At 44.4% G+C, this 23,305-nt stretch overlaps 1 protein-coding gene across 4 annotated transcripts in view; it reads right to left on the reverse strand.

Moving 5' to 3' along the window:
• Positions 1 to 23,305, reverse strand: part of SEMA5B (semaphorin 5B) — a 276,934-nt gene that overhangs the window by 21,045 nt on the left and 232,584 nt on the right. For all 4 annotated transcript variants that reach the window (XM_076342971.1, XM_076342972.1, XM_076342974.1 and 1 more), the window contains exons 14-22: positions 20,255 to 20,372; positions 13,948 to 14,129; positions 10,682 to 10,825; positions 9,037 to 9,184; positions 7,435 to 7,660; positions 6,559 to 6,777; positions 4,574 to 4,744; positions 3,508 to 3,657; positions 2,555 to 2,599 (exon numbers count right to left, since the gene is read on the reverse strand). In XM_076342971.1, the coding sequence (XP_076199086.1) occupies positions 2,555 to 2,599; positions 3,508 to 3,657; positions 4,574 to 4,744; positions 6,559 to 6,777; positions 7,435 to 7,660; positions 9,037 to 9,184; positions 10,682 to 10,825; positions 13,948 to 14,129; positions 20,255 to 20,372 (1,403 nt within the window). The remainder of the gene's footprint in view (positions 1 to 2,554; positions 2,600 to 3,507; positions 3,658 to 4,573; positions 4,745 to 6,558; positions 6,778 to 7,434; positions 7,661 to 9,036; positions 9,185 to 10,681; positions 10,826 to 13,947; positions 14,130 to 20,254; positions 20,373 to 23,305) is intronic.

A 23,305-nucleotide genomic window follows, 5' to 3' on the forward strand; every position in this document is an offset into this window, starting at 1 on the left:
ACTGCTTGAAAAACACTTCTTTGTTGGCTTTCTCCACAAACTGCAAAGATAGGAAGCCAGTTGCAGGCAGGTGCCGGTGGGATAGCTACAGTGCAAATATTTCAAAAAGAAAAACTCTTGGACTATAAAAGCCTCCTACAGAGATCTGTCCACATGGGATCGCAGCAGCACCCTCCAAGCACAGCGCTGACCTCTGGAAGGAGCTGCAGTTGTGCATCCCACGCGCTGGGAGGTACTTAACTCGCAACTCCGGCTGGTGGGGGGAAGACAAAGTTAAATAGTACTCCTCATTCCTCCCTCACCTCAGAGAGTCTCAAACCCCATGGTAAAACCAACCACCGACAGATCTCCACTGACAACAGAGCAAACAGTAGTGACCTTTATAGCCACCAAGTTAACAAAGCAACCAGAGGCAATCTTGGGTGGCAAAACTTTATGACCCTGTTGTCTTTTGCTACATGCAGGGGGGGATCTACAGAAAAAGAATCAGTGATGATGACTCCAAATGCTACTGCCTTTCCTCTACCTTTTGCTCTGTCATCTTTCAAAGAGTAGTAACACGGGCCCTAGTGTCGGGGGGGGACCCCTGACTGCTTCCCCCAGGGCAGCTGTCCCAAGGGAGGGCCACATCGGCTCAGTGGCAACTACAGCGGTAAAATTCCCGTAATACTTAAAAAGGCAATTCATTTGGACAGACTTCTGTGTTGACTTGACTGTGTGCAGAGAAATGGAAGGGACTACTCAGAGTGGCGTTAAATGAGGTTCATTCTTAGTCTGATCACAGCGTGCATTTTTTTGGTGCCATCTTACATTTTAACTGATATGCTTTTCAAATAGAGAATTCTGCCCATTAGTCTACTGCTTTCCTCTAATCTTTAGTTAAAAAATATCCTCCTGAGTTTAAAAAGAACAAAACCAATAGAATTCTACAGCAAAGTAATGCACTTCAATCATAATTACAGTAAGGAACATACAGAATTTATTAGACTGACGAGCTACATTTATTTTTTAAACCACACTATAAAATTTGATTGCAAGATTACCACTTTCTATTGTGTTTTGGATGATGGTCCAAAAAACCAGCAGAAAGACAATCATTTCCTACTAAATGTTACAAGACATTTCCAAAAAGACATTTCCTTTCTAAAAACCTCCGCCTGCTTTATATCACTCATGAGAGCTAAAACACAGAACATGCAACCGTGCTCAGTGAAGCCACATGACACTCTGTCACATTCTCCTCCTGTCCAGCTTTGCTTATATTGCAGTGAATGTTTCATTTCACTGCTACACTTACCGATTCACTACAGTAGGAAATCCTTTCTAAAACATAAAGCTCTCTTACATTTCCCTCTCACTTTTGAAAAACACATCTGATTTTTCAGGTGACTTTTAGCTGTATCTTAGGGAAAAAACAAATTATTTTTTTTGCAGCATGTGAGTCCCCGGGGGAAAGCTTTCTGGTTCATCACTTTGAAAATATAGATTTTCTGAGATGCATCAATGGAATTTCTATTTATTGGCTTCTTTGCCAAATATTGTAAAACACTAAGTAATAAATAATATTAGCTATGGTAAAATGTAGATTGCAACAGCAAATACAATGGTGGTGGTAAAAGAAGGAAGTGTGGATACAGTGCATAACAGCAGAGTGCAAGCCGTAGCAAGGAGTCCTGGAACTGAAGCAGTTACGTTGCACCCTCTGAGGGAGACGGAGTGACGCAGAAAGCCAACTGTTACATTGCAGGTGCTAAAATCTTAATTCCATTGATTGCCCCACAGTCACAAACTGAGAGGCCACATTTCCATGCCACAGGTGGCATGCCTTTTTTTGCCGTGATCTCCACAGGGAGAAGAGATTTTGGCAGCCTGCAGATCATCTAGATTTCAGGAAAGCAGGGATGTGACACTAGCAGGAATTGACATGGTCATTAGTGTGAAACTAGCATTTTAAAACGTCGAAGGAGCCTGCCATTTTCTTCAGTCTCCATTTTTATCATAGGGGCTCCTAGGGCAGTGGAAAAGTGACACTAATAACTGGATCTTTCCAAGTTACATGCAGAAAGGAGACACAACTTCTGCGAGAGGTGAGAACTTGAATGAAAGGAAGTGCTTGGAGGACAAGTATAAACTCTAATCTCGTCCTCTATCAGCAAAGGATCTGTCTAAGAGACCCTGTTCACTGAAATCTTTATAGGTTATTTAAAAACACCTGCCTCTAAACAGCTGGAGGCTTACAGTAGTGGAATGAGGAATATCCCTTCCTTTCTCCTGAACCATTTACCCTGTGGGTACAGAGAGACAAGCAATGTGCTCCCTGGTAATTAATGACCCTCAGTGGCCAACCCAAACCCCAAAATAAATAAAAATCTTGGAACTGACAAGTGGACATGCGATACATTCCTCCAGTCTGACTCAGACAGCAAGACTCCAGTGGAATTAAGGCTATCAGTGGGATATGAGCTGTATAGATTAATGGTTTGGTTGATACTGCACAGGGAGAAAACAAGTCAGGTTAAGATAAAAATAAGATATATAGTCAGTGGTACCCTACCTCCACAGTTCGTGCTCTCATCAATGCTGGAGGCTGGCAGGATCACTAAACAAAAAGAAGATTGGAGAAAGTTGTCATTTTGCCATCACTTTACTTCTTTAAGTAATTAAACCCCCTGTGCTCCAGACACGAGAAGCTGCTCATGTGTTCTGCAGCAAGGTGAGAGTCTCTCTAAATTGAATTATAAGCTCAGAGTGTGAAACACATGCAACAAAACCTCTCCAAAGACCTGACAATTCCAGTACTGTTACCTGATCACTGTTTAGCTTCTTCCATTTAGGGGAAAGAAGATAGCTGAGAAAACCATGAAAAAGAAGAGTACCATTGCCTAGACACCTCAGATTTTTAAGTCAGGGCACTGTAATCCAGAAAAGAACATGTGGAAAGGGGTTATTCAGTCTAGACCCATATCAAATATTTGCCTGAGAGATTCAATTTCCGCAAAACACAGGGTGGAAGATGTTGATGACCATCTGCCCATCAACAATGTCGCTCTGTTAGACCCTTGATTAATCTCCCCACTTCACACACCAATTTTCTCCATCTGCCTCACCTTATTTCTTCACCCTTTTGGGATGCTTCTTTTGATACCTGAACTGGAGGACCTTCTGTTGCCCATATCCATACTGAGAACAGAAATAATTTTTATAACCCAGCCTGAGATGAACTATGCAAAGTTAAAAGCTTCAATTCAGGTGAAGCAGTACTAGTTATTTATTACAGATCTAGGTAATTCTGTTTTGAAGAAAAACTAAGCTGCCTTAAAGGAATGCCAGTTACCCTTGTGCCTGCAACAAGGGAGTTTACAATATGTTTGTTTGTTTGCTTGTTTTTCTAGAAGCATCCAAACCCAATTTATAGTAGAGAAAATCTCAGCCTAGCTTGACAGTCAGGGCACAAGCTGCTCTCCTGAATTGGCCCACCCTCTCCCTCCTCCATGACACTGTACGTACCAGGAATTTCATTATACAGGCAATCTTGATACTGCGTGCTGTTTCCGATGCACTGAGAAGAGTCTGGGCTGTGTACCTCGCAATAACGGCTGCGGTATTGGATGCCCTCTTCATTACACAGGCTCCACTCTGACCACTCTGACCAGCCACCTGAAATCCAAGATCAGGAAAACATGCAGACAACGTCACCCAGAAGGAATAGGATCCCTTGAAGATATCAAACTTCTCCCATGCTGAAGGATGTCTAGATCCTGGCCTGGGCCTCTCTCGCACATCTAATCCAGGGGCCTTTAGTGGATTTAATTTTCTCGATACAAATAATAATGCAAGCATCATACCCTACTTGTCAGGTTGTAGTTTTCTTAATACGGACTGAATCAACCCTTGGTGGAGCACTGCGCAGCATGGAGTTGTCTTAAAAGCTCCTTTGTCAGCTCTTTGGTTAAAGACGTACAAGGAGCTGGATGGGGCAATGTTGCACCAGGACCCCCAAGTCCTGAAGTGGCCTCCCAGGGATACCCCAAGCAGCCAGCACAAGTTACAGCAGTTAGAGAGTTTTGCTGATGTTCCTAAGGGCAGGAGTCAGCCTGCACTCAATCAGAAATACACAAAGGAGGTTCAAAACCAGCACAGACCTAAACCCTGTCCTCTGAGTTGTAGCACATGCTCATCTGCCTGTCTGTGTAAAAAAAAGGAAGGATTGTCCCTTCAGCAACTGTACAGATTGATGTTTCATGACTCCTTTTGTTTGTCTTGTAAGCTTCCACACTGAAGAACCAAGCTCCTGCTTTTTCAATTACTTTAAACGTATCAGCCGTTAACAAGATTTTGCCTGTCCGGCACCAGAATGCCAGAGCATGGGCTAGTGAACAGGTAAAGAGAAAGGTGATGCATTGCAGTTGAACACTGGGATGTCTCCTTTTTCCCTTGCTCAATAGACATTTACTGAATGGACAGAAAAGCTTCTAACTGGTGGTGTTTCTGATTTATTTTTTAAACATTTTGCAGATGTGCCTTGCTCCCACCACCACCCAAGCCAGGTGGAGCAGGGACAAGAACTGGCTACCTTCACATGGGTGCGTGTTGCAAAGGGCCTCCTCAGTGTGCAGACCAATGCAGATATCCTCTCCGCTAGACGGAGCTGGATTGGTGCAAGTCCGCGTGCGCTGGTAGTGTCCTCCTCCACAGGTTGCTGAGCAGTGAGACCAAGGAGTCCAGCAAGACCATGAGCCTTTCACTGAAGGACATTGAAAAGCAAGGAGAGAGAGGTAGATGCCGTTGGTTACTCCTCTTACTGTGACAAAGCTGGAGAGCCCCAGTATCTCACCTTCCAGATCCACCCTGCCCAGACTAACTAGCAGTTTCTTGCACCCCAGGACATTTGCGCCTGACAACAAGAACTTCCTATCAGGAGAGGGTATGAATGTGCTGCACACTGCAGATGCAGAATGAAGTCTATGCACAAAAAGACTCTGCATCATAAAGTGCCAAAATAGAAACTATTCTTTAGGGTAGTCACTGAAATGTTCCGTTCTGTTCTGTTCTATTCTATTCTATTCTATTCTATTCTATTCCATTCCATTCCATTCCATTCCATTCTATCCTATCCTATCCTATCCTATCCTATCCTATCCTATCCCTTTTTACAAAACAGCGTTGTCATTATTATTATATTGTTTCCTGATGCTTCACCTGCAGCAACAGCAGATTTACTTGGGAAAAAAGTTCTGTACAATCTAAGTGGAGCTTATATGGCATCTTTCTCTGGGGGTCCCGAGTCCTCTAGTTCCAACCTTCAGGAAACAGAAACTCGGAGGCTTTATCTGAGCACAGCCCCATAACAGGTCAACAGTAAAACTAGGGAGGGACTTAAGATCCCTGATTCCCACCCCGCCTTGTCAGGCTACTAGACTGCCTGACTTGCAGGTCCATAGGCCATTATTTCAGAAGATAATAACCTGATGACTTAGTGCCAGATAAACCCAGGATTTGTGTATGCACATTGAGTGAGGCAGGGAAGGAGGGACACACAGAGAAATAGTAATCATGCACTCAGAACAGATTGTAAAACATCATAGTGTCCAAGGGGAGAAAACAGCACAGAAGAAGGGCACAGACATTAGTGAAAAGCCACTGAGAGCTTCCAAAATAGTACTAATAGCTGCCTTTATAGTGCTAGAGTTATTTTCTTTTTATAGGCCATGGAGTGCAATATTTGACACTCCTGCTACGCTCTTGCTGCACACTCTGATCATATTTTCCTATCTGCATTGGAATTTTATCTTTGTATTGAATTTTAGAATCATAATAATACTATTATAATATAGCATTTTCAAGTATAGGCCACAAACTATATTGCCAGAGGTAGATAATTGCTAGAACTGCAGAGAGGCAAGGTAATTTGTGTAAGATCACTTAAATTTAGTTTAGAAAGTTATTACAGAGCAAGGAGAAGGATAAGTGAGAGAGAATACAGTAGTCAACGGTCTATTATTACTATTCTGGACCAGGAGTGCAACATAAACATGAGGACAAACTCGAAAACCAGGAAACCAGGCAAGAATACTCCCTGCTGGCTGTGCAGGAAATGGTAACTGATGTCAAGAGTAGATGCCCATCGCAAGAACAATACGTAAGCAGGAGAGGGGGAAGAAACAAGTGTTCACAAGAAGAACCGCCACATCAAGCATCTCTACACAGTATTAAGCCACATTTATTAAGCCTGTCTCCTCATCAAGGTGCAGATGCACCATGATGCCCTCCACTGGATGGAGCATCAAACCTTCTTGAAGCAAAAAATTGCTAGACAAGCCACAATACTACTTCCTCTAGAGGATGTGGCTGTGTTACCCTCTGAGCCTAGGTGAAACATAAGTCATAGCACTAAAGATCACACACGTGGGTCATCACAATAGCTTTAAAAAAAATTAAGGAAAAATCCCCCAAATAAAAGAAAAAAAGCAGCTTGGAAATACTGATTTTTTTTGTGACTCTACCGTTAAGACGGGAAAAACACCTCTGAATTTCATGCAGGAAGATGATCATGGTTACCTGGGCAGGGATGCGGATTGCAGTCTTGGTACTCCATCGCTGACCCCACGCAGGGCAAGCCACCATTTTTAGGTTCAGGGTTTGTGCATGTTCTCTTCCTGATCCTAAAGCCCAACTCACAGTCCCTGGAACAGGAAGACCAGGCCCCCCAAAAGGACCAGCCCCCATTGATAATCCGTGCAGAGGTCTTACCAGTCTTGAGGAGGTCATCAACAAGAGCTTCAAGGAAAACAAACAAGACACCACATGATCACAAATTAATCAGTTGTTGGGATTTTAAAAAGGGCTTCAGCTCATGAATAAAATCAGGATTTATTTGCCTGGGGAAGAGTTTCTGTTGAAAGCCCTTAGCAAGAGTTTTGTTCCACAGGGTTACAGCTAAGCTAGACACAAAATGAAATCTGTACACACACAAACTGAGTCTACTGATAACCTTGAAAAATGACCTTTCTGGGCAGCAAATTGTAGCAGTCGAGGCTGTGCCCTCAGGACACTGCCTTGCATCACAGCAGTAGTGAAGGGAATAACCCCAGAGGCAGTGCACAAGGGGACCTCCAGAGAGAAAGAAGAGTAAAGACACACTGTCCTGTAGAATGGCTCTTCTCTTCTCTACACCCTCATTACTTGCCTCTTCTCTTTGGGGCCCCCTGGCAGTAGCAAGAACAAATCTATACACTGCCATAAGCACAGAGTTCACAACTGCGTTGACCTCTTAAGTCATGGGGCTCTCTCCATCCCTGCCATTCTGCAGTGATACTAGTCATACATGCCCAGACTTATGTAGACACAATCAGGTTCTGGTTGTTCTGAGAGGATCCCCCTTCCACCACCAAATCTAGGCTTGCCCTACGGTCCCCCAGAGCTGGCAAGACGTACAGTCAGTATCACACACTGCTGAGCCATCATTGGGGCAGAATCGACTCTCGGTCTTCTTCCTCCCAAACTGCAGCTCATGGGGGTCGGACAGCTGGGCACGGCACGTGTAGCGGAAGCGTTGTTCCTGACGGGCACCATTCTGGGTGATGTTGACAGGCATCCAAGGGGTCCAGGGTGTATTCCTGCGCACCTCCGGGCAGCTCTCTGGGTTGCAGGTCTTATATTCCTGCCGAGAAGAAAACCCACTCTCTCCTTACTTATTAAACAGCAGCAGCCTAACTGACAGAGATTTATTTACGCCCCAGAGTATAAGAGGGTACCCTCTGTATCTAAAACAACCTCCATCCACCTTATCTGACCTCACAGATACAAGCCAGTGCTGGGCACAGCACAAAATGTGGTGACTATGGAGGCGGTGGTGGTGCATATTTTCAGGTGGACCTCAAGGGTGGACTATGCTTGCTCTTTTTATTTCTCCCTCAGGTTTGCGTTTCTTTGCTGACTCAAAGTCCTGTGGGGCTTCGAAAGCTTGGTACATTATGGGCAGGAGAATAATTCAGGCAATAGAAATAATAACAGCAAACAAGTTTCCTGCTGTGACCCTGAGATGCTGCTCCCACGTCAGCCTAGAGGAGCCCCATGAGGACAAAATGTCAGTTATGTTTATTCCTTGGAAAGTTTATTGTTTTATTTTTAAGATGGGTTTAGATTCTCTCTTTTTACAGCTATTTTTGTTTGGTTGGCTTTTTGAACTCTCTAGTGAGGACTGTGAACCATTTGCCATCCTTGGTGTAGAGCATCCATTGAGTACAGACAACATTCTGGCTGGATGGGGATGCAGTGATTTGGGGTCTTTACAATTCTCACCACTAGTGAGAGGAATTCCAGTGACAAACATTGCGTTCTTGTTTAAAAATAAATAAATAAACCAGTCTTTTCTGGCAGAGGGAAAGAAATGTAATGCTTCAGGACTTTATGATTCTAGAGTAAATGCCAAACAGCTTGTGAACAGATGGGAGGTTCCAGATCAAATCTGCTTACACTGAAAGAAAACTCTCCATAAAACTAATTAAAACAGTTGCATGAAACAGCTGCCAGAATAGAAAAGGGAAAATAAAGAGAGAAAATGGGTAGCCATTGCCTCACTGATGGGTTAACTAGGGGTTTGACCTGTTGTTTACTCAAGTATGATAGAGAGACTCATTTCTGATGCATGTGGGGCCTCCTTCACTCAACAGGATCATCCTTGAGAGTGGGACAGAAGAAAAAAAATGTATAGTGCTTTCAGGTAAAGGATTTGATAACTAAGCTTACAGAGGCCTAAAGGAAGTCCTCTGTACACCAGTCTGTCCTCACCTGCGTGCGCATGTGTGCACACATACACTGACATACACACTCTCACACCAACTTCATTGACTTTGGGAACCTGCCACCTCTCTGCTTCCCAGTTCATTTCAGCATCCTCTCCAGCAAAAGCTGAGGATATCATTTTCTTTTAGCTCGAGAAATAAAACCAAGATGGAGATAGGAGTTAAATACCAAGTCCCTAGATGCTAAATGTCAATAGGTGCCCCTTATGCAATGTCAATAAACAATACATACCACAGCACAGCCTGGACATGTATTTCCATTTTCACAGGACCTCTGCCTTGAATGAATCCCTCCACCACAATTCACACTACATTTATTCCAAGGGCCCCATGAAGACCAAAAAATCGGTAATGGACATGGACTGTTCTCATTACAGAATCTGAAAGAAGAAAGTGCATTGCTCAAAAAACATCCATGTCGGCACATCTGAGGGACAAAATGGTGATGGACACAAGACTGCACGCTGCATTTGGGTGCGATTCATGCATGCACAGAAAGCCAGCAGAAGGCTGACACAACAGTCAGATTAGCAATATTCGTGTTCATGGCAGACAACTGTACCCTTTGTACAGAACAGGGAGTGGTTAACCAGGCTGAGCTCACTAAGACAGTTGGAATAAATGGTCAAGATCAGATTTTTGAAAAGTACTCTAAGCTCATAACTTTTATGCACTGAATTCACAAAAGAGTTCATAAACTGAAGCCCATGTGTCATAAAGAGAGAGAAAGTGGATGGTAAATATTTTCAACGGGATGACTAATGGGAGGTCAGCTCAACAGTGATCTGTCACTAATGGCAGGTGCTAAACACTTGACAATCTCTCTTCACACGATCTGGCCCTTACTGCTGCTTGGACCCTAAAAAACTAGTGTTTGCAACTGGAGCTGAACTAGATGCTATATGCATCTAAAAGCAGGCCCTAAATTAATGCTATTTCATGCTCCTTTTTCAAAAGGTAACTTTCAGCTTTTTAATCAACATTGTTCTCAAATTGAATCACACAGGACTGCAATTGACTCAGATGTAGTCTTTAAAACCCAAAAAGGACCATTCTGAATGGCCACAAATCAAACCAAACATTAAAATGTCCTGAATCAAGGAAGTTAAATTAATTGCCCTTTGTATTCTGAGAAATTCAGAGAGATCTGTCTTAAGTGACCACTCAAGGGACATGCAACAGCCTACTGCCAAGCAGAGGTGGCCTTTAATGAAATGTCAAATCTGGAAACCAAATTGGGATGCCTTGAAGCATGTGTTTAACGAGGGGCTGGGCTTGAAGAAGCAGATGGCTCTGTAGGTTCAAAAAGTATTGTCTTTTAGTGATTTTTGCATGAAATTTGCTTAGTTTAGAGGGGAAAAAAGATGTTTTTCTGATGTGAAGCCCTACAAAAACTCAGCCCTGAATCTGTGAGTTAAGCTATATTCTGTCTTGAACTTCTTTTGGTGCATCAGCACAATTAATACAGACTTAGGAATGGTGCAGTTGGCAATGAAACCTGCACATACTCAACTGCCTCCTCAGGGACGGATAAGAACAGTGTAACTGTGTCTATAAACTCTATACTGCTAACAGCAGGCACAGCTTCTCCTTTCGTTGAGGAGGTCAGCCCTCTGTTTGGGGGACAGGAATACTTGTGAAGGTCTGAAAGGTCCTGCCTGAGAGGGGAGGCAGCTCTGAAGTCTCTGATGGTCACAGGCTCATTGAAAGAGTGGCCATGCATGTGAGCAACCTCATCCCTCCCAGGCTCTAGAATTCCTTCTGCTTTGTGCATTCAGCCAAACAGCCTTAATCTGCATTCACAAAAGAGCCACCACTTCCAGCTGCCAACATTATAACCACAAAAGTGAACACCCAGCATTGTGAACATCTCTTACCTTTCTTCCCTGCTCTGTCCAACGCAGACCCTGCCCCCGTACCGTGGAGCGGGGTTGCTGCAGGATCGCTGGCGGACCTGAAAGCCTATCCCGCAGGAGGTGCTACACGGGGCCCAGGAAGACCAGGGTGTCCAAGCACCATTTCTAACAAAGGCGGTGAGAAAGAACAGGTTACCTAATGATCTGCCCACGTCATGCCGTGCTTAACAACAAAACACATAAGGCACTGACAGGGGAATCATTGAACTCATTGGAGAAGAGATTATTCATTTCAACCAGACTTTATATCAGCAGAGATCTAGAAAAGGGAGTTTCAAAAGTGCTTAGCATTGGCCTAACTTTCCTCACATTGAAGTCCCTAAGAATTGGAAAGGAAAAGAATGAAGGCAATATTGAATGATTTTGAAAATGCCTCCTAGGATTCGCTGGGCAACAGTGTGGTTGCTATAACTCTCACTGACTATTCACCCATCATCTCCTCCATGTCTCATAACCCCCCTTTTCTGAGCCAATGGCTGATCCCAAAGTTGTATCTCCTGGACTCTTCTGCACAAAGAGTGCAGGTTTTGAGGCTCACCAATGCTAGTTGTGCCAAAGGATGTAAAAAACCTACCCTCTGCTAATTCAGTAGGTACTGATGCTTTAAATCTCCTACAGCATTACTACTGCCAGCTCCCATGGTTTTATCACAAACCTCGTAACATTTGGTGTTTTCCTAAAGTCTTCAGCATTGAATCCTATTAAGTGGAAATCTCAAATTTCATTAAAAATAACAATAATTGCTTCTAGCTTTCATGGCTGCCTGCAGACGTCACTGTAGTGTGACCTTAAATCTGAAGAAACCAGAAGGCAATTAAGAGCTCAGAGGCAGGATCGAGTTTCACAGTTTAATGAGTGATCACATCTCTGCAGTGGTGACTTAGCCTGAGGCAGATGTGATGTAAAACCCCTTAGTTCACACCTCAGCGACAGAGATGTCAGCAAATGCTCTCTGCCTCACTCCTGCAACAGGCTGAGCATGCGCAGGTGGCCGGCTCCTGCGACGCTGCTGCCATGCGGTAACCCAACCGCGTGCCTACACAGAAGCCAACATTTTTATCTTTAAAATCTTGCATTCATTAAAGCTCACCTTCCTCTGATTTGGCAGCACTACTGAACCTTGGAGCAGGAGAGGAGGAACTGTACCTCATCTCTCCTGGGCTGCAGGTTTCATTTCGTATGGAGCCAGTGGCAATGCTCTGTCTTACCAAACTGCCTAATCTTGACACTTCACTGCTTTAAGCCAAAAAATCTTATTTGTTTTTGTTTTTTTAATAAAGAAAAACCTTTCTAAAAAGTCTAGTAAAAAAACAACTCAGGTGCTCTCTGGTTCTTGAAAGCTAAGCTCGAAAACAGATGTTAATTTTCAAAGCATTTACTGAACTAATAACACTGCTGGCAAGAAATATTTTCTGGCATAGCACCAATCAGGGCAGAGGATGAAAGTTAAAACCCACATAGCCCTTCACAGTTTTTGTATTTGTTATCAAGTCTTGCCTGTTCTTGGCAGCTTTATTTCAGAAACCTGTTAGATATTTCTCCCCTCCTCCTCTTGTTCTTTCATCCCTCTCCCTCCTTCCCTTCCCCTCTCCAGCCCCAAACAAGGTGAACAAGAAACTCACTCATATAAAAATCCTACTATTCCATCTTATTCTGCCATGTTCTAACCCACCTGCTACCTCCCCACTCCTTAGCCCAAAAGAAAGATTATATGTAAAATCACAAAAAGAAAAAATCAAATGGAAGGTTGCTGTTATTGCAGCAAAAAAAGGAAAGTAATTTCTACTAAAAATTCCTCAAAAAACCAACAATTCTCAGCATCTATTTGTGTTTCAAAATTTTTAACAGAAATAAAGACACCTTCCACTTTCAGATCTCCAGCTTTCTAATAAAACTCAACTTCAGGCATCCTGCTCCTTCTTTGCAAAAAGAAATCTCAATGCCATATGAAGTCAATTAAAGGAAATTTGAGGGCTGAGGCGGATGTAGGATGACCAGATGTCCCTATTTTTCAAACCATGCTGTTTTCCTATGTCTTAAGAGTGAATAATCTATTTTTCATCCCCTTCTTAGAAGCTGTTCCTGCCTCTTTTGCCATCAGAGCAGTGCTGAGAAACCCGTCCCACTGGCATGCTTTCCATTTGCCACTGACATAAAAAGCCTGCCTTAGGAAGGCTCCGCTCAGCCCACCATGGCAGCACAGGGCCAGAAATGACTGCACGCCTTTTGGGCAGCACAGCCCACAACTGGAAGGAAAGATGCCAATTAAAACAAGAGTATTGCTGAATTTTTGGTGCCAAGACCAGCACTGATCTCCAGGGATGAGTCAAGACACAGCTGTCCTTAATGGAATGAACGTTTATGGAGAAGATAAAGTAGATAAAAACTGTATTGACCCAATATTTACCAAAATATTGGATGGCCCCACCCTGGTTAAGTAGTGCTTACACTATTGCGTCGTCTTTCCTTGAGTCATGACATGATATAGTCTGAGGGTGGTGGGGTAACATGGACACAAACACCGTGGCTATGTTTGAACACCCGACTGGAGGACATTTAGCTTCCGTACTGCTCACGCACGAGCTTCAGGATTCCCTGGAAAGGCAGCACTTCGACACAAGCTGAGCTACATACGTTGTTTAAGTGCTGTCCCCAGCAGGCATGCCTCCTAAGCGCTGCTCGCTGCCAGACGATGATCTGTTGCTTTCACCTAGCCAGCGTGCTGCAGACAGTTCACAGACTCACAGAACAAGGCAAACAAGCCTTGCTCGGAGCTAGGCTAGGCCCTGTCTTTACAAGCATTGCTCTGAAGGAGCTCTGCTCGCTTTTGGCAATGCAACCTCGGAATCCAAACTCCGAAATATGATGATCTTGAGTAGATTTTTTTAGCTTATTGCTGGTCAGTTGGCTAACAACTATGCCTGCCTTACTCACCTCCTCCTGATGGGTCACTACTCACTGTACAGTTGAGGGAAACCGAGGCACAGTGTAGGGAAGGTTAATGCGTACACTAATTTGGGGTGCTCATCTTCCAAGAGCCCTGGCTGAAGGGTCTTCTCTCAGAGCCCTTGGGCTCCTTCATTTTTCACTGACTTCAAGCTGGACCTCACATACCTCAGTTTGGCTGGGATACAACAACATGGTCACAGAAACACAAGGAAGGAGCTAAGCTGTGGACAAGCACAACTCTTGTTCCCTTCCTAAAAAGCACAAAGATGCTGAGGTACCTTGAGCAATTTGCGACCTCGATCCTGGCCCCTTCACAGCTGCGACCTCCACAGCGAGGACGAGGGCTGTCACATGAACGTGACCTACACATACAGGAGCCTGTGCTGTCCCCATCTGAATGCTCACACAGTTGCCATGGGGACCAAGGCCCCAATCTTCCATTTGTTGTCAGGTTTTTCACCTAATTTTAAAAGAAAAAAGGTCATTAATAGCAAGTTTACATTTCTGGAGACAGCCCCACAACAGAAATAACAAACAAAGCTGCCGGGAGGATTAGGATGCAGCTTAGATGGGACCTGTCTGTGCTTGCGAGCAGGATTCAAAACAGAGGGTTGTTTTCAGACAATGCCGCATCAATATTTACTTTCCAAATTCCACCCCGCATACCTAACGTGTGCGCACAGGCACCCGAGCCGACCCAGCCAGCACCACACCAGGCACAAACACCCATCTGCCACACCACAAAACCACCGCACTCCCTCATCCCACACTGCACAACTTCAGCCTTTCAAGCAGTACAATGGCCAGTGCTGACTGTCCCCACTCCATGATGCTCCTGCCTCTGCAGTGCTTGGGACTGCTCCTGCAGAATATTTTCCGAGTTAGCATTTGTATAACCATAGTGACCAGCTGAGACCGGGGCCTCGCTGAGTTTGGCCCCCGGAGCCTCGCTGAGTTTGGCCATGTCCAAATATACAGTAAGAACTGGCTCCTTTTCTAAACACAGCCATAGCCTAAATGGCTAAACTGGGTGAAGGATAGAAAGTGAAGGAGATGGTGGTGACTAGAATTAATGCTGAGGATCACATAGTGGGCTAAAGAGCAAGGATTCATCTCAAGGCAATTTATAGACCAGACCACACTGCTATCTGTTTCCTCTGCCCTTTGTTTCACGCCTGTACAGCTCCAAACAGGCCTGGGCTTGAGCTTCCTGTGCACTGCAATGAAGAAGTAAAAATACAGTAGTCCTGGCAGAACAAAAGCATGAGGAACAGAACTATTTCAGCCCGGGATTGGTGAAGACCTTCCAGGAGATAGGGTGTCTGAGCTTGCTCCCCTGTGCCTTGTTTTAACCAGTGCTGCTAGGTGAGCCCTAAGCCAAGGGCTGGGGGAGCAAGCTGCTAGGGCCCTCACCACCAAGGCTGATTTGAGAAGATGAGTGCTGCCTGATCCTCCCGAGATTGCTCCCAGGTCACTGCTGCCTTCTCGTGTCCACTCCACCACTACTGCAAAATCCAGCAACTCTAGGACCATGTCTGGGAGGCTGCTCTGAACACCCCTACCTGACTTCCCCTCTGCTCCTGACTTCAGAAACACGAGGCAGAAAGACGTCCATGCTGGCCCTGCCTAGGTACAGCTATTTCCTTGCTACAGCACAGCACCATGATGCACTCTCCCCCAGCGGCTCCCTCCATCCTCCCCACCCCATGTCCCAAAGCGCAGGGCCTCGCAGGTGGGATGTGGCTCATCCCCACTGGTGTCACCCATGGGGTGGTGGGATGCTCAGCAGCTTTGGTAAAACTGCTGGCAAAGGCAATTCTGGATTTGGCCTCAATGTCACATGCAACCAAGGGTGAAGAAAGGAAGAGGCTGGGGCCCTGGCGAACAGCCCTGGCCCCAAATCTGAGACAGCGACCGCTGACAAACCCCACTGTGCCATGCTTCACTGAGCTCTGCAGTCAGCAGGATCAGTCCCCTGGGCCGCCCCCGGGGGGCAAAATTTCTCCTGCTTTACAGATAAGGAAACCAAGGCACAGAGAGGCTGTGAGCTTGCTCGGGACCCACGCAGAGAGCCAAGCACAGCCACGGGAGAAGTGCTTTCAAACACTTATGCTCTGAAACACGCTGCTCTGAGCTTATTCTCCAAGTCTGGCACTACGTTAAACACTCACGATGCACCTCTGGTGGGCTGTCATCTTCCCCTCTCACCCATCTACAGGAGCATCAAAAATATGCAGCAGTGGCATGGAAGTAATTTAGATCTATCACTGTGCTCGTCTGGCTGTAGTCAGGGGGGTTCAAGCATCTGTTGTAAACCTTTGTTTGCAACAGATTACCATGTGGTCGTAAAAATTTGCTCTGGGCTGCAGGTTACAAGGCAAGATGCCCAGAGAAGAGAACACTGAGTTTTGTTGTTGTTGTTGAATTTGTTGTTCTAAACACGAATGCAGTAAAAAATCAATACAGTTGGGTTGCTAAAAGTCAGGGGGGAAACAAATCAAAAGAACTACTTTGAGATATTTAATACTAGATTTTTATCTCCGTTATCCTCCTGCCTTACAAAAGTCATAATCCAACTATTGGATCATTTCTATTCATTTTTGAGCCAGAAAGCCTTGCTGATTCCAGCAGGGAGTTCTGTTCAGAAATCAATGGCATGATATGGCCCGTGGCTTCAATTAAAAAAAAAAAAAAAGCTGACAAATAATTATTGGCTCATAAATGATACTGGGAAGCAACCCAAAAATTAAACAAATAAGCAGCCATAACGAAAATGCTGAGATTTATAAACATGTCACGTTGTGAGTGTGGGAAGTTTTTATACTTAAGAAATTATATATGGATTATTATTCCATCTTTAAATTCATAAAAATATCTCCAAAAGCGCAAACTTGGGAAGTGGCAGAAAAACCCATATGCATTGATCTTTTTCAGGAATATCTTTACAAGGCAAATCCTTTGTAGCCAACACAGTGCCCATCAGACAGAGAGGACATCTTTAAAAACACATGTGATCAAATGCCCTTCTCTCACCCGACAATATTACCAATTCCAGAGTTCTCACATTTTGTAAACTGACATACTCCCACCAAAGGCATCACCTTTTCGTTTCTTCCTTGTACCATCTAAAGGCTCAAGTGCAGGATCTAAAAATTCAGACTGACCATTCCTACCCCCTGCTACCAGGATATTTTCAATGTTTATTCTGATATTACAGATAAGGCTAGAAGCATTCCTTGTTCTTTCGATTCATCTATGCTTCCTCTTAGGATTCAGATGTCAACTGCTTATAACTTTGCCAAGCTTCAATTATTTCAGCTGGAAGTTTCCATGTTGGCTGTTTGACAGAAGCTGAAAATTCTTGCAAAGTTTCAGTCAAAATATTTCAAGCATTTCTACAATCAAATCTAGGGAAAAAATGTCTGTAAGTAGCAACCTTTTCCTTGAAACAAGCAGGTGTTCAGAGCAAGGAACTGAACTTTATGTCCTTGTAACACCTTTTTGCAATCTCCATGAAAAGCCATTCAAATCTGTCCAGGGTATAAAATCCTTGGGAGGTGGGGAAGAAAATTCCCAGTTTTCAGAGGCTCATAGATTTTGATCCTGGCACCTGAAGTCTTCTCTGTGCACTGGGCATACTTCAGCGTGGGCCAGAGCAGGATTATCCTGGGCACCGCAGCTCTGAGTGGCTGAGCCCACATGAATTGAGAGCAGGGTACAAGTCTGCTAGACACCCCAAAAAAGGAGTGGGGAGTCTGGCACCGATTAGCAAGAAAATGGAGTAGCATGAACCAGATGCCAGATGACTGAGATAGGGGTTTGCTGGACACACAGAGTGGGACTGGGATGAAAACCTGCGAGGAAGAGCACCATTTGGCTTGGGATAAGGAGGACTGTGCACTTTATTGGGAATACTCAGTTCCTGACTTGCCAACCACCATCAACAGTGACCCCATGAGCTTGGCTAAAGGAGTCTGTTATCCAAATCTAAAGTTCCTTTCCTGCTGGTTGCTCATGTTGGTGTCAGTAAGATATTATAAAATAGGATGTGTCTTTTTTCAGTTTTCCTAAAACCGAAAAGCACCTCACTTCCTTCTCCCAAGCCTAAGAAGAAACAGCATGCAATCATGTATTCAGGACTCCCTGATATGACACATGCACATACAGGGAAAAGAAGAGCAGCATGTGCAATTTGTGTCCTATCATTTCTTAATGTTAAAATGTTTGACATTGCAACCTTAGCAACGAACCTTTAGGAGGTTCTGGGTGTTACCTGCTAATAACATATATTAACCATTGCCCAAGGTACTGTGTTAACACTGTCTGATTAACCCTCTATCTAAGGTCCCTTAATATTAAAGCTGTGGTACAATGTAGTGCTGTACAAAGTTGTTCAGACTAGCTCTGAACAAGCATGTTTGCACAAGAGCAGCAGACAAGTTGTGTTAGTGTTGTGGTTGACTCACACAAATGCCTGGCCCCTGCAGGATACAATTCAATAATATGCCAGTTCTGGCTTTAAAAGTTGCTGCATGCCAGTCTCTCAGCTGTGCCAGGACATCTGTTTGTGGGCTAGGCTGCAGAAGAACTCACTGACATTATCTGGGTTAGGAAAAGTTTATTTGGGAGGGGTGCTTTTAATCTACGCTGTGTCACACTTGAGTGTGATCTCACATACAGCTGTACCAGCACAGCTGAGCGTCTGGTGCTCGGCCCAGGAAAGTGGGGTGAGAAAAGCCAGGACTTCTTAAGACAGTAACTCATCTAACTAAACTCCCAGACAGGCCTTTTTCAAGAGTGAAATTTGACATTGGGTCACTGCATTCCCCTACGTTTCAAGCGGTCATTTGTGCATGCTGCCCTGGACTCTTGCCTCTGTTGACCATGACCTTTATCCTGCACTGAACACAAGGAAATACTTGGATGTTGCCGATATAGGTGTTTAAATGAGCCATCCCACTCCACGCTAGAGGTGAATTCATTCCAGCGAGGGGCAGAGGAAAAACGAAAAAGAAAGCACTTGCATGTGGATTTTAAACAGCTTGGCAGCCCATCAGTCGAAGAGCACAAGGCTGATGTATGCACCAGAACGAGAGCACCTAAACGGAAAATAATCTACAATGGAAATGCTAAAACATGTAAAAGTAGCACCCCAAGAACAGCCAAAGCTCCTGAATATTCTGCGCTGGATTTTTATGACCTTGAAACAATGATCTGGAGTTGCCTGTTCCCTAGTGTGCACCACAGCAGACATGTTCAAACTAGAGGATTAGCACCTCACACACCTATCAACAGACACAGGCATTAAGCAGGACGAGATAACAGCATGGGCAATCAAGAAGCACTGCATCCCAGTTCAACACAGGAGGGTTATAAACACACAAGCCTCTGAATCCAGCAGTGAAAAACTTAAGCCTTGCCAAACTGAGGATTGATTGAAGTAATGACTAATATTTCCCGGGAAAATATCTGAGAAGTAAGGAAGATAAGGGGAATAAACATCCCAGCACCTCCAGACAGAAATAGCATACTGAAGATATAACCCATCCAGTCCACTCTCTCGATCTACTGGACTTAGCAGTATTAACATGCTAATTGATGTTAGATAATAACGATGGACATCCATGAGAATTTCTTCTCCCCTCTCCACCTCCCCAGTTTATTTAACAAGACTGGTTTTCCTCCCCAACCACCTTGCAGGTACAGTTCAAGCAGCAGGAATTAAATTTGGCCAGACAGCTTCTGGGGATCACAGCCAGGAACTGGATATTGTCATCAGAGGAGGGTAGGTGGGTGGGTCAGAAGGGAGCTGGAGAGCCAACTCAAACTGATTCAAGCAGAGACGCTTTTTTTAAACTAACTGCTGCATCTCATGGAGACCAGGGCAAGGAAAGAAGACCATCTCCTTGAAATATCACATAGATTTGGTCTTTGGTCTGCTAAATTGAGGTTAGAACCAGACACTCTTTTTCTCATGCTCCCTCTCTTAGATACACTCTCCCCTTCCCTCTTGTTCTCCAGTACATACTGCATCTTTCTGTTCCCTCTGCAAACCATCCATGCATGCCCTGTTTCTCTGCTGCTCCCTAGATGCCTCTTCCTGCCAGTGCAACACTTCTTCACCAGCGTTGTCTCCTGGGCCCAGCTCAGGGATCCAAAAGGAAAATGAAATGTAAAGCCCGAGGATGCTGTACATCAGCTATTCCGATTTCCCTGACCTGCAGGGAAGCCAAGGAAATGGTGCAGACAGTGGAGCAGCCCTGAGAAAGCTCAGGTTTCATTTGGGGCTTACACGGTTCTCAGCAGTAACCCAACAGCATGATCCAATCTTCTTAAGGCATGGGTGGGCATGAGGAGGACTGAATGCTTGCTTTGGGATCCCCCTTTTGGAGCAAACAAATACATTTACGGTCTCTGTACTCTAAACAAGAGGCTGTGCACAGATATTAGTGTGTGCCACTGGCCTCTCCATGCTCTCCTAACAGCCAGTCCTCATCAGGCTGCCTCACCTTCTCTCTCCCTTCTACACATACGCACACACTCACGCACCAGTATATACAAAATATTTCCACGCCTTCCACTTACTGGGCACTCAGTAATATTTTGAGTCCACAGGCTCATGTTGGAGCTGTCCTCAATGGTGGTGCATCGCTTCTGCTTGTTATCCCAGCCGCAATAGGGGTCTCTGGCTCCTAGGCATTCCCTGCATGTGCAAAGAGAAAAGACCAAAGCTTTTTAAGACTGTCTAGCTCTAAAGACACATATTCAAGTGTAGTGCTTGTATATGACAGCTGTCAACTGCACCAAGGCTCAGCAGAAGAAACAATTTCTTCTAAGCAGAGGTTTACCTGCTTGGAAGGGGAGAACAGCTGAATAGAAGGGTGATAGGACACAAAGCAAATATCACTCATAGAAGCTGTAGATTAAAAATCAGTTCACTCCTCTCCAGGGCCTAGGGAAAAAAAATGACTTTACAAATTTTAGTCAAAGAACACTTGTCACTGAGATATCTTTGTGCCCCCATGTAATCACTCAGCAGGCCAAATCTCACACAAAGCAACCTCTGTGAGTATGTTTTCTGACACTGTGTCCATCCAAAGGGGTTAGACAAGCAGAATTAGCCAATGGATCAGTAATAAAGGCTTTCTATTAGTCTTGGCCTTCACTGGAACAATGGTTTCATTTATAATCCCAACATCGAGACGTCAGTTTGGAAAAGTCACAGCAGAACGTTATTTCTCAGCTTTTGGCTGCTTTGAACACTGCTGTATTCATTTTCCTCCTGAATCCATATTTACAGGCTAAGTGTGTGTTCCCAACATGTGAGCTGCTAAAGAAAAAAAACTAGGGTTACTACTGCCGCTAAACAGAGAAGGTCAGTCACAGAATTAGTCTGTACCAGTAAAATTCAGCTGTATTGGTTGTTCCCATGAGTTGCTTTCAAATTGTTAATTTTCATTAAGAAAACATAACAGTACAAGCCACATCATGCATGTATTAGTGAAAGACAAAGCAGAGAGGACTAAACCTAAAAAGATTTGCAACATATTTTTTATTCCAATGATCCATTCTCCTTTATCACGCAAAAGGCTGACAGGATCTTTCCAAAAGTCCCAAATGATTTGAAAGCTGCCAATCAGACAGCAGCAAGGGACCAAGGGAAATATTCAGTTCAAGAAGTTAAACAGGAGAGTAATAAAATTTATTCTAAGTGTAGGTATCAGTATGATAAATGAAACTCAAAAAAAAAAAAAAAAAAAAAAGAATCCAATGCAATGAGATGTGAAATGTTCCCTCCCAGAAATCTTTGAAATCCTATCAGAGAGAGAGAGAGAGAGAGAGATACACACAGACACACGTGTATATATTTATATTTTAATTATGAGTTTCCAGTTTGCTCCTACATGGCAGCTCCTACATTTCCTCTACTAAAGATTTCACACACACAGTTGTAAGGAACATAACTTTATCTTTCATGCTTTAGGAAGGTAGTTACAATGACTGTCTCTACTACATTTTTCCTTCAGCTGCTTCAGCACACCCAAGGAAAAGGCAAAGATGATTTTGTCTCAGCCCCAGGCAACAGAACATCAAATATTTGCCTAGAAAAGACTCAGGATCCTCAGTCCAAGGATACAGAAGGGACAAGTGCTGCTTTCCTCATTATTCTCACTAAGGACCCCCATCCTGCTGTTTTGGCAACCCCCACCACCCTCATCCATGAAGTGGGGCTGCCACCATGTCTGGAGCTGCCTTTGCCATCCAGCAACCCTTCAGCAAGGGCAGCACCCAGTTAATTACTGAGCAGACACCGGGGCATCTGCCCACCCTCTCGGTAACTCGGCCCTTCAGGAGGAAACTGGGCAGTTTCTAGAGAGAAAAATAAAAATGAGAGAAGCAACGGGGGGGGGGGGGGGGGAGAAAAGAAAAAAGTGCCTGCTTTTAGTTAGAGAGCCTTTTAGTCAGGCTTTCAGACCCTGACACCACGTACATGCTATTGTTTCCAACTGCATGAAGCCATTTCGCTGGGCACCCAGCGAGCTGAGAGAGGTCATTGTAATTCATAACAGGGAAGGCTGTTGCGAGCATCACCCTATTATGATACACATTTTCTCTGAGTTTAATTTATAGGAAAACATGCGCTGCATAAATTCAGGAAATAATCTCCATATGTTCTGTGCTGCAGCCCTCAGCCACTCCGCAGGCTGCAATATATCCCGGTTAGGCACTGACCACTTTGCTGGCACTATCATAATGTATGTCATGTAGCTAATGTGCTGCTCTTGGCTGAGAGCGTCGAGCTACAGATCTCTAACGGTGCACTCAATGAATCACAGCCCGGTCCCCTGCCGCCGCCACTGACCCCCAGCTGACGGGCCATCAGTAACCGAGCTGCAGAGCCGCCAGAAGGCCATGATGCTGGGCCCGGTGCAGTGCTTGTTGGCGGGGAGCTACGGCCATCCTGCGCTGCGCTGTCCCTGCGCTCTGCATCCTGGGTGTAATGGATTCCTACCCAGCCTGGGCTCTGCTGGGGTGTCAAAACATGCACTCTGTAATTTAACAACCATCAAAGTCCGGGACTCCTCCCCGTCTGACGGCAGGCCCTCAAAACCATTTGAAATCTAAAAACAAAATAGCTATGCTGTCTGCCTCCCCTCAGGATTCGGAGCCTACTCATCTGCCTCAACTCTGGTGAGAAACCTATTATATCAGCTGACAGTGATACACTTAAGGGTGAGGAGGAATGTATTTACTTACACACAATTTGCTCCATTTTTTTGCCTTTTGTAAGCAGGAAAAGCATTACAATGTGCGTTACTGCAAGAGAAAAACATTTCTGGCAAATACTTTAAGTGAACACTTCAAAATCCACCCTAATTTATATCCTTACAATATCTTTGGAATATATATCCCTATTTATGTCATTAGAAGATAAAACCACACCAGCAAACACACACCAAAAGACAAATGTATGTATGCATACATGCACGCACAGATCAAAATGCCTCAGAAATACGCTGTCATTCTTAGTGGATCAGGCACCACGATGTGGAAAATGTAAAGATATCACAGCATTTCCCTGTGCTCAGAACACAAAATAAATTGAAATGCTTACATGTAAATACCATTTTGTAT

This window comes from Aptenodytes patagonicus, chromosome 6 (assembly GCF_965638725.1).
Source record: "Aptenodytes patagonicus chromosome 6, bAptPat1.pri.cur, whole genome shotgun sequence".
NCBI lineage: Eukaryota > Metazoa > Chordata > Aves > Sphenisciformes > Spheniscidae > Aptenodytes > Aptenodytes patagonicus.